This window comes from Homalodisca vitripennis, chromosome 1, assembly GCF_021130785.1.
Source record: "Homalodisca vitripennis isolate AUS2020 chromosome 1, UT_GWSS_2.1, whole genome shotgun sequence".
NCBI lineage: Eukaryota > Metazoa > Arthropoda > Insecta > Hemiptera > Cicadellidae > Homalodisca > Homalodisca vitripennis.
This window is the reverse complement of record NC_060207.1, coordinates 90,403,420-90,415,689: the sequence shown is the minus strand read 5'-3', so window position 1 is coordinate 90,415,689 and position 12,270 is coordinate 90,403,420. Positions and strand designations below refer to the sequence as shown.

Genomic DNA, 12,270 nt, shown 5'->3' with positions numbered 1-12,270 from the left:
AATCAATCCATATGTGTAAAAGATTTGCATGCCTATAATAGATCGCTGTTAACAGGATCCAAATGCATTTATATTGCAACCATGTAATACAAATATTTGATACTTGTCTGTTATTCCTTTTATCTGATCACATAATGACATGTGAATTGTGATTATTTACTGTTACAACACTGTTTATATGAAAATTAGATTTCTTGAATTCTAAATCTGTTGGTAGTGATACACTTGAATAACTATTGTGTAGTTGTGAATAACAAAGTAAAATGTTACAGTGATCAATAAAAAAGGGTAATCAACATTTATTTGGTGTACAAAATTGATATTTATTGTCAATATTTTTACAAGTTAATAATGTCTAAACAATTTCTTGATTTATTTGATCATTGGTACAGTTTAATTCATGCAAGTTTTTCTCTCTCATAAACAATGGATGAAATACTGTAGCTTTTAACTAAAACCAAGACGTAAAAAACTATAGCCACAGACGAAGTAAAGCATGGGAGTAAAATAAACATTTTGTTGCCTGAAGGAATTGCACGTTTACTCAAGTGATGAAAACTCATTTTGTATGCAGCCAAATTAGAAATTCTTATTGGATACAGAGTGTTGAGTGTATAGGCAACCAATCGTTGCAGACTGAACAGAATTGTTATCAGAGCTAAAGTCATCCACAGTATTTTGGGCCAAGATAAATACAGTGTATACTTTTGCTTCTGAGATATGATCCTTGTTCCATATTTAAGCAATCGAAGAGTTCTAATCATTGCAAAAATAAATAATAATCCCAATAAAATACGAAACAGATGAAGATCGAAAATCAGTCTATGAAACTGAGATAATCTGTCTTTCCCACTCTTTTGCAGTTCTTCGTATTGTAATGAAGACATGAACAAATACATTCTGTGACCCAAGAAGTAGCTGATTACAATACAGACTAAACCCAGATCGTACATTGTCCAAAAACTTGTTACAAATGTTGTTACTCCCACTGTGTTTAAAATCATAATGAGTTTTATTATTCCAAGAATTGCGTATATAATAAATATAATGTCAAAAACATTCCCATTTTGAATTATAATTGACCAGACTCGTTCACCTGAAATAATCAATGTGCTTTCCAAGTGTTCAGTTAAGAAAATAATTGAGGTAAAAACATTTTCATTGACACCATAAATTGAAATTTCCAAAAATACTACTCTAGTTCTTGCATCCAGCCAGCCAGAATCCAGGAGATTGAAAACTGTGTCTTCAGATTCTCTTCGGTTTCGTTTCAGTTCAGCAATATAACCTCCCCCATGAAATATTTTATCAGATTCTGTAACTATACTGAGAGAGCTGCTTTGTTCAGGATATGTATATAACCAAGGATGTCCAGAAAACACAACATCTTGGTAAAAAAAAACCTTCTTCCACTCTGCACCATAATCATCTATATCTTCTGTGGACAACGAAAAACGTACATTACAATACATTGTTAAATTTTGTAAAATCGATGGAATATTACATAACTTTTGGACAGTTCGGATCTGGCGAAGTCGAGGGATTCCCATCATTCTGTGAGCTGCATCTCGAGTCCAACCAGTGTCTTCAAACTTCTCATTGTCAGCTGTAAGTGGTAATTTGTTGTACCATTTAGTTACATAAATAGCAGGCAGAATTGTGTCTTGAATATATTGTGAATAAGAAGGGATGCTTGTTATGCTCATTGTTGGTTGGTAATTTCCAGAATTTACATTTTTGAAAAGTAACTTTTTGAAAAAAGAGTTATTTGTGAACTCTCCAGAAACGGCTTCTGAAATGACACAAAATGCAGCAATGACTAGAAAACATATATCAAAACTGTCAATAAACGCCCACCAATTCTGAATTTTATTAATTTGGTTTTGGATCAGTTTCAAGTTTTCTTTAGATAAATGTCTGTAGGCATGATGTAACCTTAATTTGTGAACAAATTGATCTTGATTTAAGTCTATTTTTATATGTGGTCCTTTTCTTAGTTGGTATATACTTGGATCATAGGCATATAAGTTACATACTTGTGTTTGTACAATACCTAAAATTAAAGCAATAAAGACTATTTTACCCGGATCCACAACAAACAAATCTGATCCAAGAGACATCACTGTACTTGTCAGCCACAGTAAACTTTTTACTTTGCCGATTTTTAATCCTAACAGAATGATATAAAAACATGTAATTACGATTGTGCTTATACATAAGATCCAAGCAAATGTTGCCCTTACTTTCTTAACAATGAAAAACTGTTTTTCATCTGTTCTTATCTGTACAGGGTAAAAGTATTTCTTCTTCAGTTTAATTAAGCCCTGTTTTGCGTATTTCACCATTCTGTGTTTAGATTTTGGACCAGTAATTAATCTTTTATCGACCTTTTTAGGAGTGTCATCATTTCTTTTCTGTTGTTTTTTTGCAGTACTTTCTTTCAGATAATGATAACTGTAGCTTTTCTTGAATGCTAGGTAAACTATTGAAGTAATTACTGAAGCTATGGCTAAACTGTAAATAGATATTAAGATTTGGGTTACTTGGACTGAATAACTGGATGGTTCTTCAATATGAGGTATAACTACATCATAAAACATTATGCTAGTAAGTAATGTTACCATCAATGCTACCATTGCCATTGATAAACGTTGAGATCTTAATATGGGACTTCGAGGGTGGCGAGACACTATACTAACCCATAAATGGCTTTCTCTAAATCCATAAATGATGTTTGTTAGGAAAAATTCAGTGATCTGATGTTCTTTCTCTATTTTTACCGGTCTTGCAAATGATTCTACACGAATACCCACTTGAGTAACTCCAAACCATTTGTTCAACATAAAAGAATAATCTGTGTTTGTAGTTAAATCGTGTATGTAAATTTTATCACAAAACCAATTAGGTGAGAGTCCACTGTGATCTGTCCATAACTGAATGGACGAGATTATTCCCAGATGTACAGGAGTAAAAAGTAAAAACCAGTCATCACAATTGCGTTTCAATGTATCTCGCAATGGAGATCGTAAAATATGAGATCGGCTTGAAGCATCGCTTCCATGTATAATAATACCGATGTTTGATGTTGTTCCACTACAAAGTCTTGATCCAGTAAACACAGTTACTAAATAACCAAACCTGTCAGAGGTGATGTTGTCTTCAAGAAAAATAATACTTGTTTTCATCATATCTTTTCTATCATTTTTAACTGACCAAATTAATAAAACAATGTATAATAAGAAAAGCGTTCCAATAAAAGCAAACACATATGGATTCTCAGGAAGTGTTAAAAATAGCCTGTAATCTGTGAATGGATTAACTGAGTTTATCGGAACTCGTAAAAATCCAGCAATTGAAGATAAATGAGTACATTGACAGTGTAGTAGCTCTTCTGTCGATTCCGTACCAAGTTTACAGCCAGAGATAGTCCACAGGCTCTCATACCAGACTTGACACCTTTGGCTTTGGAACTCAAACTTATATGAGATAGTTTCTCCAACTGAAACATTGTTTCCAGGTAAAATTCCAATAAATAAAATATCATCATCCTCTCTTGTCCATACCAAAGGTTGATACCATGGAAATTGATTGGTAATCAAAGTTCCCTCTAGTAACTGATCATAATCTGGACGTTTATTTATACTAACATATACTCTCAATACATCATTTTCTTCTAACTTGGTAAAATTCAATGAAATCATTGATCCTTTAGGTGGATGTATTCTGTGAATAGCAACAGCCAAATCATTTATATCAAGATCATCTGTAGGGTTGGGTTGAGTCACGTTTCCTTCCACAGTTCCCCAACCACTATTCTTTTTCTTTAGAAATATATCAATAGGAGACACAAATGACTTAATGGCAATATATTTTTGATCACTTAAAACATACCCCAAGGTTATAGAAAATACCACAGTAGAGACTTCCTCTATTTGAGACCACCAATATGGATCCTGCTTGAATTCCATAGTGCTAAGTACAATTGAACTGGATTTTTTATAGAGAAAGTTGGCTAATCGATGAGATATTCTTACATAACTACCTCCATAACCGTCTTTTGTCCCTTTAGTAAAAAAGGTAGGAGTATCATCTTTCATCCAGGTTTCAATGTGTTCTGTTTGCACACTTTTGTGTTCGATGTAAGGAATATTTTTGATGATAAGTCCTCGATTTACTCTGTAAAGAGCTTTCATGGTTTCAAGGTTTCCCAACATAAACTGTTTATGAATGCTGTAGTCAATATCAACAAACTTTTTGTTCATTAGTCTTTTATCACGAACACTTAACAGGACACCTGCACATTGCAGAAAAGTTGTTTGTAGTAAATTGACCTTGGATGTAGTCATTTCTGAATTAATTCTTGACATTCTGATAAGTTCATTTTCAAAAAATTTTCCTGCTGTAGACAGTATTTGAGAAAGAAACATATAACTTCTTCCAGTCATTGAAGGCATATTACAGTTGTTTTTATCACACACAATGTCCTTTGTAGTTGACAGTAACAACTCAAGCTCCACTAAATTACTTACCTGTCCTTTGTTGATAATCTCTAGAAAAGTTTCAACAGCTTCATATTTAACTGGAAGGTTACTATTTAAAATGTCACACATTGCTGATATGTAGCTAATTTTTTGTTCATATCCTTGACTTTTGCTGAAATTCTCAAGAGTTTTGGTTGTCTCTTCAAGGAACTTGGAATTTACGATTGGAGAGGTCAGAAGGACTGTAAGATATGTGTCTTGATACTGTCCGTATATATTGGTAGCAAAAACAGCAACTGTTCCTCTGGTAAGAACAATGTTGTCAACTGCATTAACAAAAGTTGAAGCTAACAAACGCCGGTCAAGACTGTCTTTATCAAACATATCATAGAAAATGAGTGTTAATGACATAGGGCGTGGTTCATTGTTCTCTATTGAACACTTCACAAAAAACTTGGTTTCACCCGCAACTCCTTCTTTGGGTGAAATATCACACTCTAACAATATTGGCTTAAAAGTCTTCACTGTAATTTGTGCTTCCCCTCTAGGATCTCCTCCTCCTGTCACCTTAAAAGTATATTCTTGGTCAAAATCTAGTGTATTTCTTTTAACAATTAGAATCCAATTTGGTGTTTCCTCTTCTTGTCTCATTAGGTCTAAGCTTGAGCTTGAACCAGTATTAGTAGTATATGTCCAGTCATATACTTTATTTCCTTCTTCCTGTTGAGTTGAGTATAATGAAATCCTGACTTTGAAATAGAAAATATCTCTGGTATCTGATTTAAAATTCTTCCCTCCACAGTTTTTTTAAACATTCAATTAGTAAACTAGGGACTGGATTTGAAGTCATGATTATGATTTGACTGACTTCCTCAAAATTTGTAGAAGTTTTTATTTTCATTATAATATTGTAAACTTTTCCTTTCACAAATGGTCCAGATCTTATCAATGTTAAATTTTTTGTTTCAACCGGATTGCATAAAGGGTCATTAGTGTCGTTACAATACCAAATACGTCTCACACTCATTTGTTGAGACAAAGGCATGTTCAGGTCTGTTATGTTTGTGGTGATGAGTTCTAAATCGTTTTTATAATAAACATATCTCAAACTGCCTCCAATAATGATTGGTTCCAAAGGAAGTGGTACAATTTTGAAGTAACAGTATGTGGTTTCTTTACTAAAAGTTCTTTCAACAAAATGGACCTCATGCTTTACTTTATACATGCCAAATTCCAACATAAATGCCTTTAAAATTAATACAGGAGTGTTGAAGGCTTCAAAAATTGGAATATCCTCCATTTCATTGTGATTTAATCCAATAAGCCATATAAACCAATTCAATTCTGGATCTCCCTGATTTTCACACTGTGGATCATCATTGAGGGTGACTGTACTCGTAACAACTATTTCTTTTGTACGAGGAAAACTAGGTACGTTAAACATTGTGCTTCCATATTTGGATATTGTTACACGTGGAAGACAAGTTTCCAGATGAGATTTACTATCATAAATGACTATAAAATCATTTTCTTTAGAAAATACTGTCATTTTATCAGACTCATCCAACATTTTGTTGCGGACAAAAATGTTTACAACTTCAAGCTTGGCGACAACATCTTTCATGGTAAAATTTTTTATCTTTGGGTTGTTATGAATAAACTTGTTTGCATTTTGAGGATTTATTTGAACTCGAGGAAAAGCAAGGTTGACCACCACTGCACACTCTATATTGTCAGATTCATCTAGATATATGGGTGAACCCTTGCAAAATGTCTCATATAAATAAAGTTCTCCTTCCCCAAACAAATTATTGCAGTGATCATAGAAAGATAAAACATTATTTCTACAACTTAATTCATCATATATTAAAATTTCACGCTCAGTTAGGATCTCAATATTAACATTAACTCCAGTTCTGTAAAAATAGATTGTAAAAGATGCATAGTCACTTGAAAATGTCATGGGCGAGTAAATAATATTTTGAATATCAGCAAATGATTCCTTATCAATTCCTGGAGGAATGGGATTTTCACACAACTGTCCGTACCTATTATTTTCACAACCACATTTACAGGAGCCAAACATACTGATACATTCACCTTTACCCTTCTTGTCTTTCCGAGCTTCACTACAATTACATCGACTTTGCGAAGCATATATAGGTTTGCAATAGTTAACATTTTTACAAACAAGGTAAGGAATGGGAGTTGCTACTATTTTGATTTCATTAAATAGTGGAAACTTAAAAATATCTTTTGCCACATTATTTGGGTTTAGACATCTGTTAATGGTAATCCCTTTATTCTCTTCTTTAACACATACTCGGCAATATCCACAAGGCTCAATCAGTGAGCCTTTTGAGTAAGGAACGGTGCACTTTTGTGGAATCTTCCTTGTCTCCATGTTTACATTGTAAGACCACAGTAATATAATACAACATAACAAATTGAAAGATGCCACCATTTTTCCAACCCTGTTCCTGAAAAAATTTTTAAAGATATAAAGCTAACCAAGACATTAATTATAAGTTTTAACTAAATATTTAATAAAACCAATCTCTAAAAGAGTATGCTCTGCATTAATTATTCTGATATTTTACACATCTAGTGAGGTTTATAGCTTCCAAAGTGTATTGTGTAAGTGAATAATTATTTTTGAACAATTAAAAATTATCTAGAAATTTATTATAGGTGCTCTTGTTTTCTGATTTCACATTACTTCACTTAATTTAAGTTAAGTGTATCTCTATTTGAATAACAATAAACTCAGGAGCTTCTTGAGATTAGACGCCACCATCTCACGTGAGCAGTGTGATGAGTGGAAGGGTCAATATTATGAGTACCAGTGTCTTCACTACTACTCCTTTCGTCTCCTGTTATTATTTGTTTTCTGTTGTGTTATTTCTGTTTAATGCGACTGTTGTGAAAAGCTATTGGTCTGTATGTTAATAGTCAATATTAAGAACGAGCAATGGGTTTCTAAAGTGGACCAGCCTCAAACCAATACTAAATTGAGGAGAAAAATGTTTTCTTGCACATCCCTGAAGTGATACAAGATGAGGAAATTGAGTTGGTTGTACTTGCAATATTTAGCAGGAGGCCTTGTACAGGGAGCTCAAAAGGTTACCTACTCTAAAAATAGTTTAAATTAATTTTTTACTATAGTTAAATTGTTTTAGTTAATTTTTTGGTATATTCTGGCCTATGGTCTGTGCAGACACAGCAATGGACTATTATAGTGCATTATCTGGCTGTGCTGTGTCTTTCCTCAGCTTGATCCCATGGGTATTGTACACATAAAACAAGCACATATAGCAGGTAACTTATTGAAAAGAATAGCATGCCAATAACTGAAAATCTACTTCAACCGTTGGTAATGCTAAAAAGTATTGTTTTTATAAAGTCAAATGCAAAATTTCATTATTGGAAAAGTAAGTTCTTTACTTAGCATTGCTATTTTTTATCAGCACCACATACACACTGTTATAGCTATCCAGTACTAACACTTTCACTACTGATCTATAATGATATTGACTAGTTGTAACGAGCAAGTCTGTTGTTAGCAAATGTGTTAGTAGTACGGTATAATATTATTGGGAAAATTTCAGAGTTCCCCAACATAGACTAAAATCTTTTGAGAGCCTGCCATCTGAAGTTGGTGTAAAATTTTTGAACAAAGTTCCTGATCATATAAAGAACCAGACGAACCCTTTGCATTTTAAACATTTACTCAAGCGCTATTTAATATTAAATGAATTTTATAGCGTGAGTGAGTTTAAAGAACATAAAATTTGATCGGGCATCTCTCACTAGATGTTGACTTGTTTATTCTTTTGTTGACATTGTCATTTTTAGATGAAGATTTAGTTTTTTTTACTAGGTACAACAATTATTTAAATAAAACAATTTTAAGTCTATAGAGTTACACGTATGTATGACGATTGCTATACAAATTTTGTATTTGTTTTCTGGCAATAAAGAATTGTGATTGATTGTGATTATAAAAAATAAATTAATAGAATAAACCTAAAAATATACGAGTAGTAAATTAAAAAATAAATAGGCTAGACATAAAATATGAATTTGTTCTACATTAAATTATTTATTGATATAATTTAAAGAAACATATCACACCCCCATCAGGGGCTATGGTAGCCAAAGGGTTACCCTATCAGAGTAAGAGCTTTCATTATAATACGATGCCTCTCTAATCATAGACCAGGGCTGTCAAAATGTTAGGCTATCAGTTTAGTGAGCCATTCTGCAGTTAAAGTCCGGGCTGAATTAACCAACACGATAAATCCAACTCATAAAGTATATAAGTTAAACTGGAACAATTAGACAGAAATTATGTTAGAATGAATAACCAACAAAACTACCTGCTACAGATTGAATGTCTGTTTACTATACTTTCTGTTGTCACACCTGAATAGGATCACATGAGACAGGATCACATAAGTAAATCTTCATACATAATTTATTCAAAAACAAACATAAATAAATACATCATTTACTCTAATCCAAATATCAGACTTTTCAGTGAGGTCAGGGTTTGGTTAACTTGTGAGACTACTGGTTGTACTTCTTTAGTGTGAACATTGCTTTCATCTTTAACGTTGGGATAACCCAGCATTTTGAGGAATAAACAAAGTATTCATCTTTAGTATTATTTTTCATAATAACCTGTTGAATGTCTAAGTTTTAGACTACTTCCCACTAAAGATGAATGTTTCTAATAACCAGACTGAGACTTCATTCCATTTTACTTATTTTTTAAGCTATTAATTTCTTAAGATCAGAATAGATGGTTTTATCCTGTGTCACCCAATTACATAGATATATGACAATGCCTTGCAAAACTTTAAAGATTAACATAATACATACCTTTTAAAAATGAAGATTTATTAATATTTTTTAATTTATGGCCAATCATTCAAGTGAAGGGAACAGATCATATAAGTTTATACAAATTAATAGCGTGTTGAAATTCATTTCCATTATTCTAAACAGAGAACCTGAAATTAAGAAGTTAATTGGATTACCTTTGGATTGTTGTAAATGTTTAGCAAAATAAAATAATAATACACAATCTGTGTTGCAACTGAAATTTGATGTAAACATTAAATCAGGTGTTAGAATTGAGAGTCCAATTTAGAAATCTTGATCTTACTGTCCCTGTAAATTTTGTACAGTCTATAATAAGATAATTTTAATAAAACAACAAAATCCACACAGTTAATTAGTGAAATGACACTGTAAATCTGGTGTTTATAAAATTTAAATTTTTTGCTACCAAAAAATAACATTTTGTTGTTGAGGTACCTTTTAGTTAGCCAAAGAATTAGAATATTAACTCACAAAAGATATTCTTACATTTATTTTTATTAATATTAGCTGCCGTGGTCTTTGGAATTATATTAGTAACACTTTTTTATTTTGTAGATTTAATGAACAAAATTAAATTGATCAATTTTTGATATAGAATAGGACATTTTTATTTTATGAATTACCAAGCCACATTACATGGAATGACAGCACAATTAAAAATTCAAATGTTGGTGTTGCCCCCTTTTTTTATTGCAGGGGCATTTATTGTCACATATAGAGATCTATGTAAAATTGCTAAAATTTTTCGAGCACTATCTTATTAAAATATATTTCATAGTGATGTGCATTGAGTCAGTAAAATTGCACTATTTCAGGTTTTAGTAAGTACAAAATAGCTATTTAATGTTGTTTTGACAAGTGTATTAATTTAAACAATTACATAATGTTTGTATATTGTCAAGCTGGCACTACATGGGGCACAGCCAAGGGAAGAATACAAGAGGTTACAACTCCCTATCCCATAAAATCTCATGTTGTAGCCCAAAATATAATCGTAGAAGAAAAAACTTTAAAAAATTAATTCATGTGATTGATCTCAAACAACTCTAATTCAGCAAATTTATATTTGACACAACGCAATCACAGCTTTTTGTTGAGGTTGTAAGTACATGTTAGTAAACTCCTGGCAACCACTCTTCTTTTAAAGTCTTTAATATGCTGCTTCAAGTTAGTATGCATATTTGTCAAGGTGAGTAAGTAATAGAGAATTTCTTTTATGGAGAAGAATATTCCAGAGGAAGTTAACTTGCTCCAATTTCCCCAACCACCTTGAAAATAGTGAAAATCTTTTATTCTAACATAAAAATAGATTGTTAAATTATTTGTTACAAGTATTATAGAAAAAAAAATCATTACAACATCTGTTGATTAAAAATTATATAACACACTTTTTTGCTACTGTACAAATTTTAAAAGGGTTTGTTTCCACGAATGGTATTTTAATTAATTAAATTAAACATTTTAAAAAGAAAACAGTCCAAACCCACTTGCAAATGTTTATTTTTATTTCTCTGGGAATCGAACTGTGTGATCTCTTGGGTAGAGAGCCACAGCCCTACTGTTACATTATTAATATAAACTACCATATGTTAGATCATGTGTACATAATCTTTTTAATGTCAAATTTATTATATTTATGTTCTATATTTTATTGAATGAAATTGCATGTAATGTTTAAACCCTTTATTTTGTTTATTTTTCTTAATTGGGTTGATTTTCATTAAAATTTAATCATATTATGCATTTGAATGCTAAATAGCAAGCCTTCTTTTTATTGTAAATCCTAACTAATACAGAGAAATAATCTAAAACCTGACAAATTTGATATTGATCCTACTTCATCCTCTTGCTCTAAACATTGGAAATATTGATTTAACCCTCCAAGTGATAGCGGCTCAGACCGAGCCGTTAGGGACCCTGTCTGAATCGATAATGGCTCGGTCCGAGCCGTTCGTGAAAAACGACGTAAAATAATAACTAGTATCGGAATTCAGCTATATTTTATACTAAACGGTTTAGAAAGAGTTCCTTTACTTGAAACTCTATGTCGTATATTTTCAAGCAGATACAAATAAACATTATATGGAACTTGTTGATGAAAAGTACATTTTTTGGCAGTTTTCGGTTTGTTTATGCTGGTGAAAAACATATTCAAAATCAATTTTCATGTAAATATAAACTACAAGTGTTATACATCTTTGTGTTCAAACTTAAATTGTGAATCTTTTGTATATAATGAATTTCAAATATGTTACTATGGAAATTGTGAAAAATAGCCTCAAAAATATAATTTTTGTTGGAAAAATTTGTTCTTCAAGGTCATTAGTAAATAATACAATGAAAAAATTTTCTTGGTAAGTTTTTCTGTATCATTACCATTTAGTATATATTATAGTGAACATTTTAATATATAATATGTTATATTTCAGGTATATTTGATATGTTTTATGAATTAAAACAAAAAACACTGCGCATCATCATAAAAAGGCCTATCACTGTAGAGTAATATGAGTATCACTTGGAGGGTTAAAATATTTGAGATTTTTGTAGATAAAATTTCATCAAAGGAAGAACATAATTGCATCTGAAGATAAACTAAATCTCCTCATCAATCTTGTTTCCCAACCAATCTTTGAATACATATCTGAGTCCATGACATACAAGGCAGCAGTAAGTTGACATTCTGAATAGTATATTCATTAAACCTACAAGTGACATATTTGCAAGGTATCAGCTAGCTTCTCCGTAGCAAAAATCAGGCCTTTTTAATTAGTAAAATTTAAAAGAACATTTGTTTTGTAATTTTTGTGAAGGAAATGTTTTTGTAAATAAAAAGCCATAATATTTAATTCATATACTGTAAAAGTTTTTATCCTTATCTTCATCAGTTTCTTTTGGGACT

General features: G+C 31.5%; 1 protein-coding gene across 2 annotated transcripts; it reads right to left on the bottom strand.

Moving 5' to 3' along the window:
• Positions 1–232: 232 nt before the first annotated feature.
• Positions 233–11,238, bottom strand: LOC124366458 (polycystic kidney disease and receptor for egg jelly-related protein-like). 2 transcript variants are annotated; one of them, XM_046823032.1, is made up of 2 exons: positions 9,366–11,223; positions 233–6,961 (listed from the first exon to the last, which is right to left on the bottom strand). In XM_046823032.1, the coding sequence occupies exon 2, from the start codon at positions 5,130–5,132 to the stop codon at positions 399–401; it is 4,734 nt and encodes a 1,577-aa protein (XP_046678988.1). In that variant the 5' UTR covers positions 5,133–6,961; positions 9,366–11,223; the 3' UTR covers positions 233–398. The 2 variants fall into 2 exon arrangements, with proteins under 2 accessions (XP_046678988.1, XP_046678997.1); XM_046823041.1 differs by having other exon boundaries at positions 2,860–6,961; positions 9,366–11,238.
• Positions 11,239–12,270: the final 1,032 nt, after the last annotated feature.

Bases quoted from the DNA above. Each gene is read 5' to 3' on its own strand.
- LOC124366458 (XM_046823032.1), bottom strand. From the start codon at position 5,132: ATGAGACAAGAAGAGGAAACACCAAATTGGATTCTAATTGTTAAAAGA.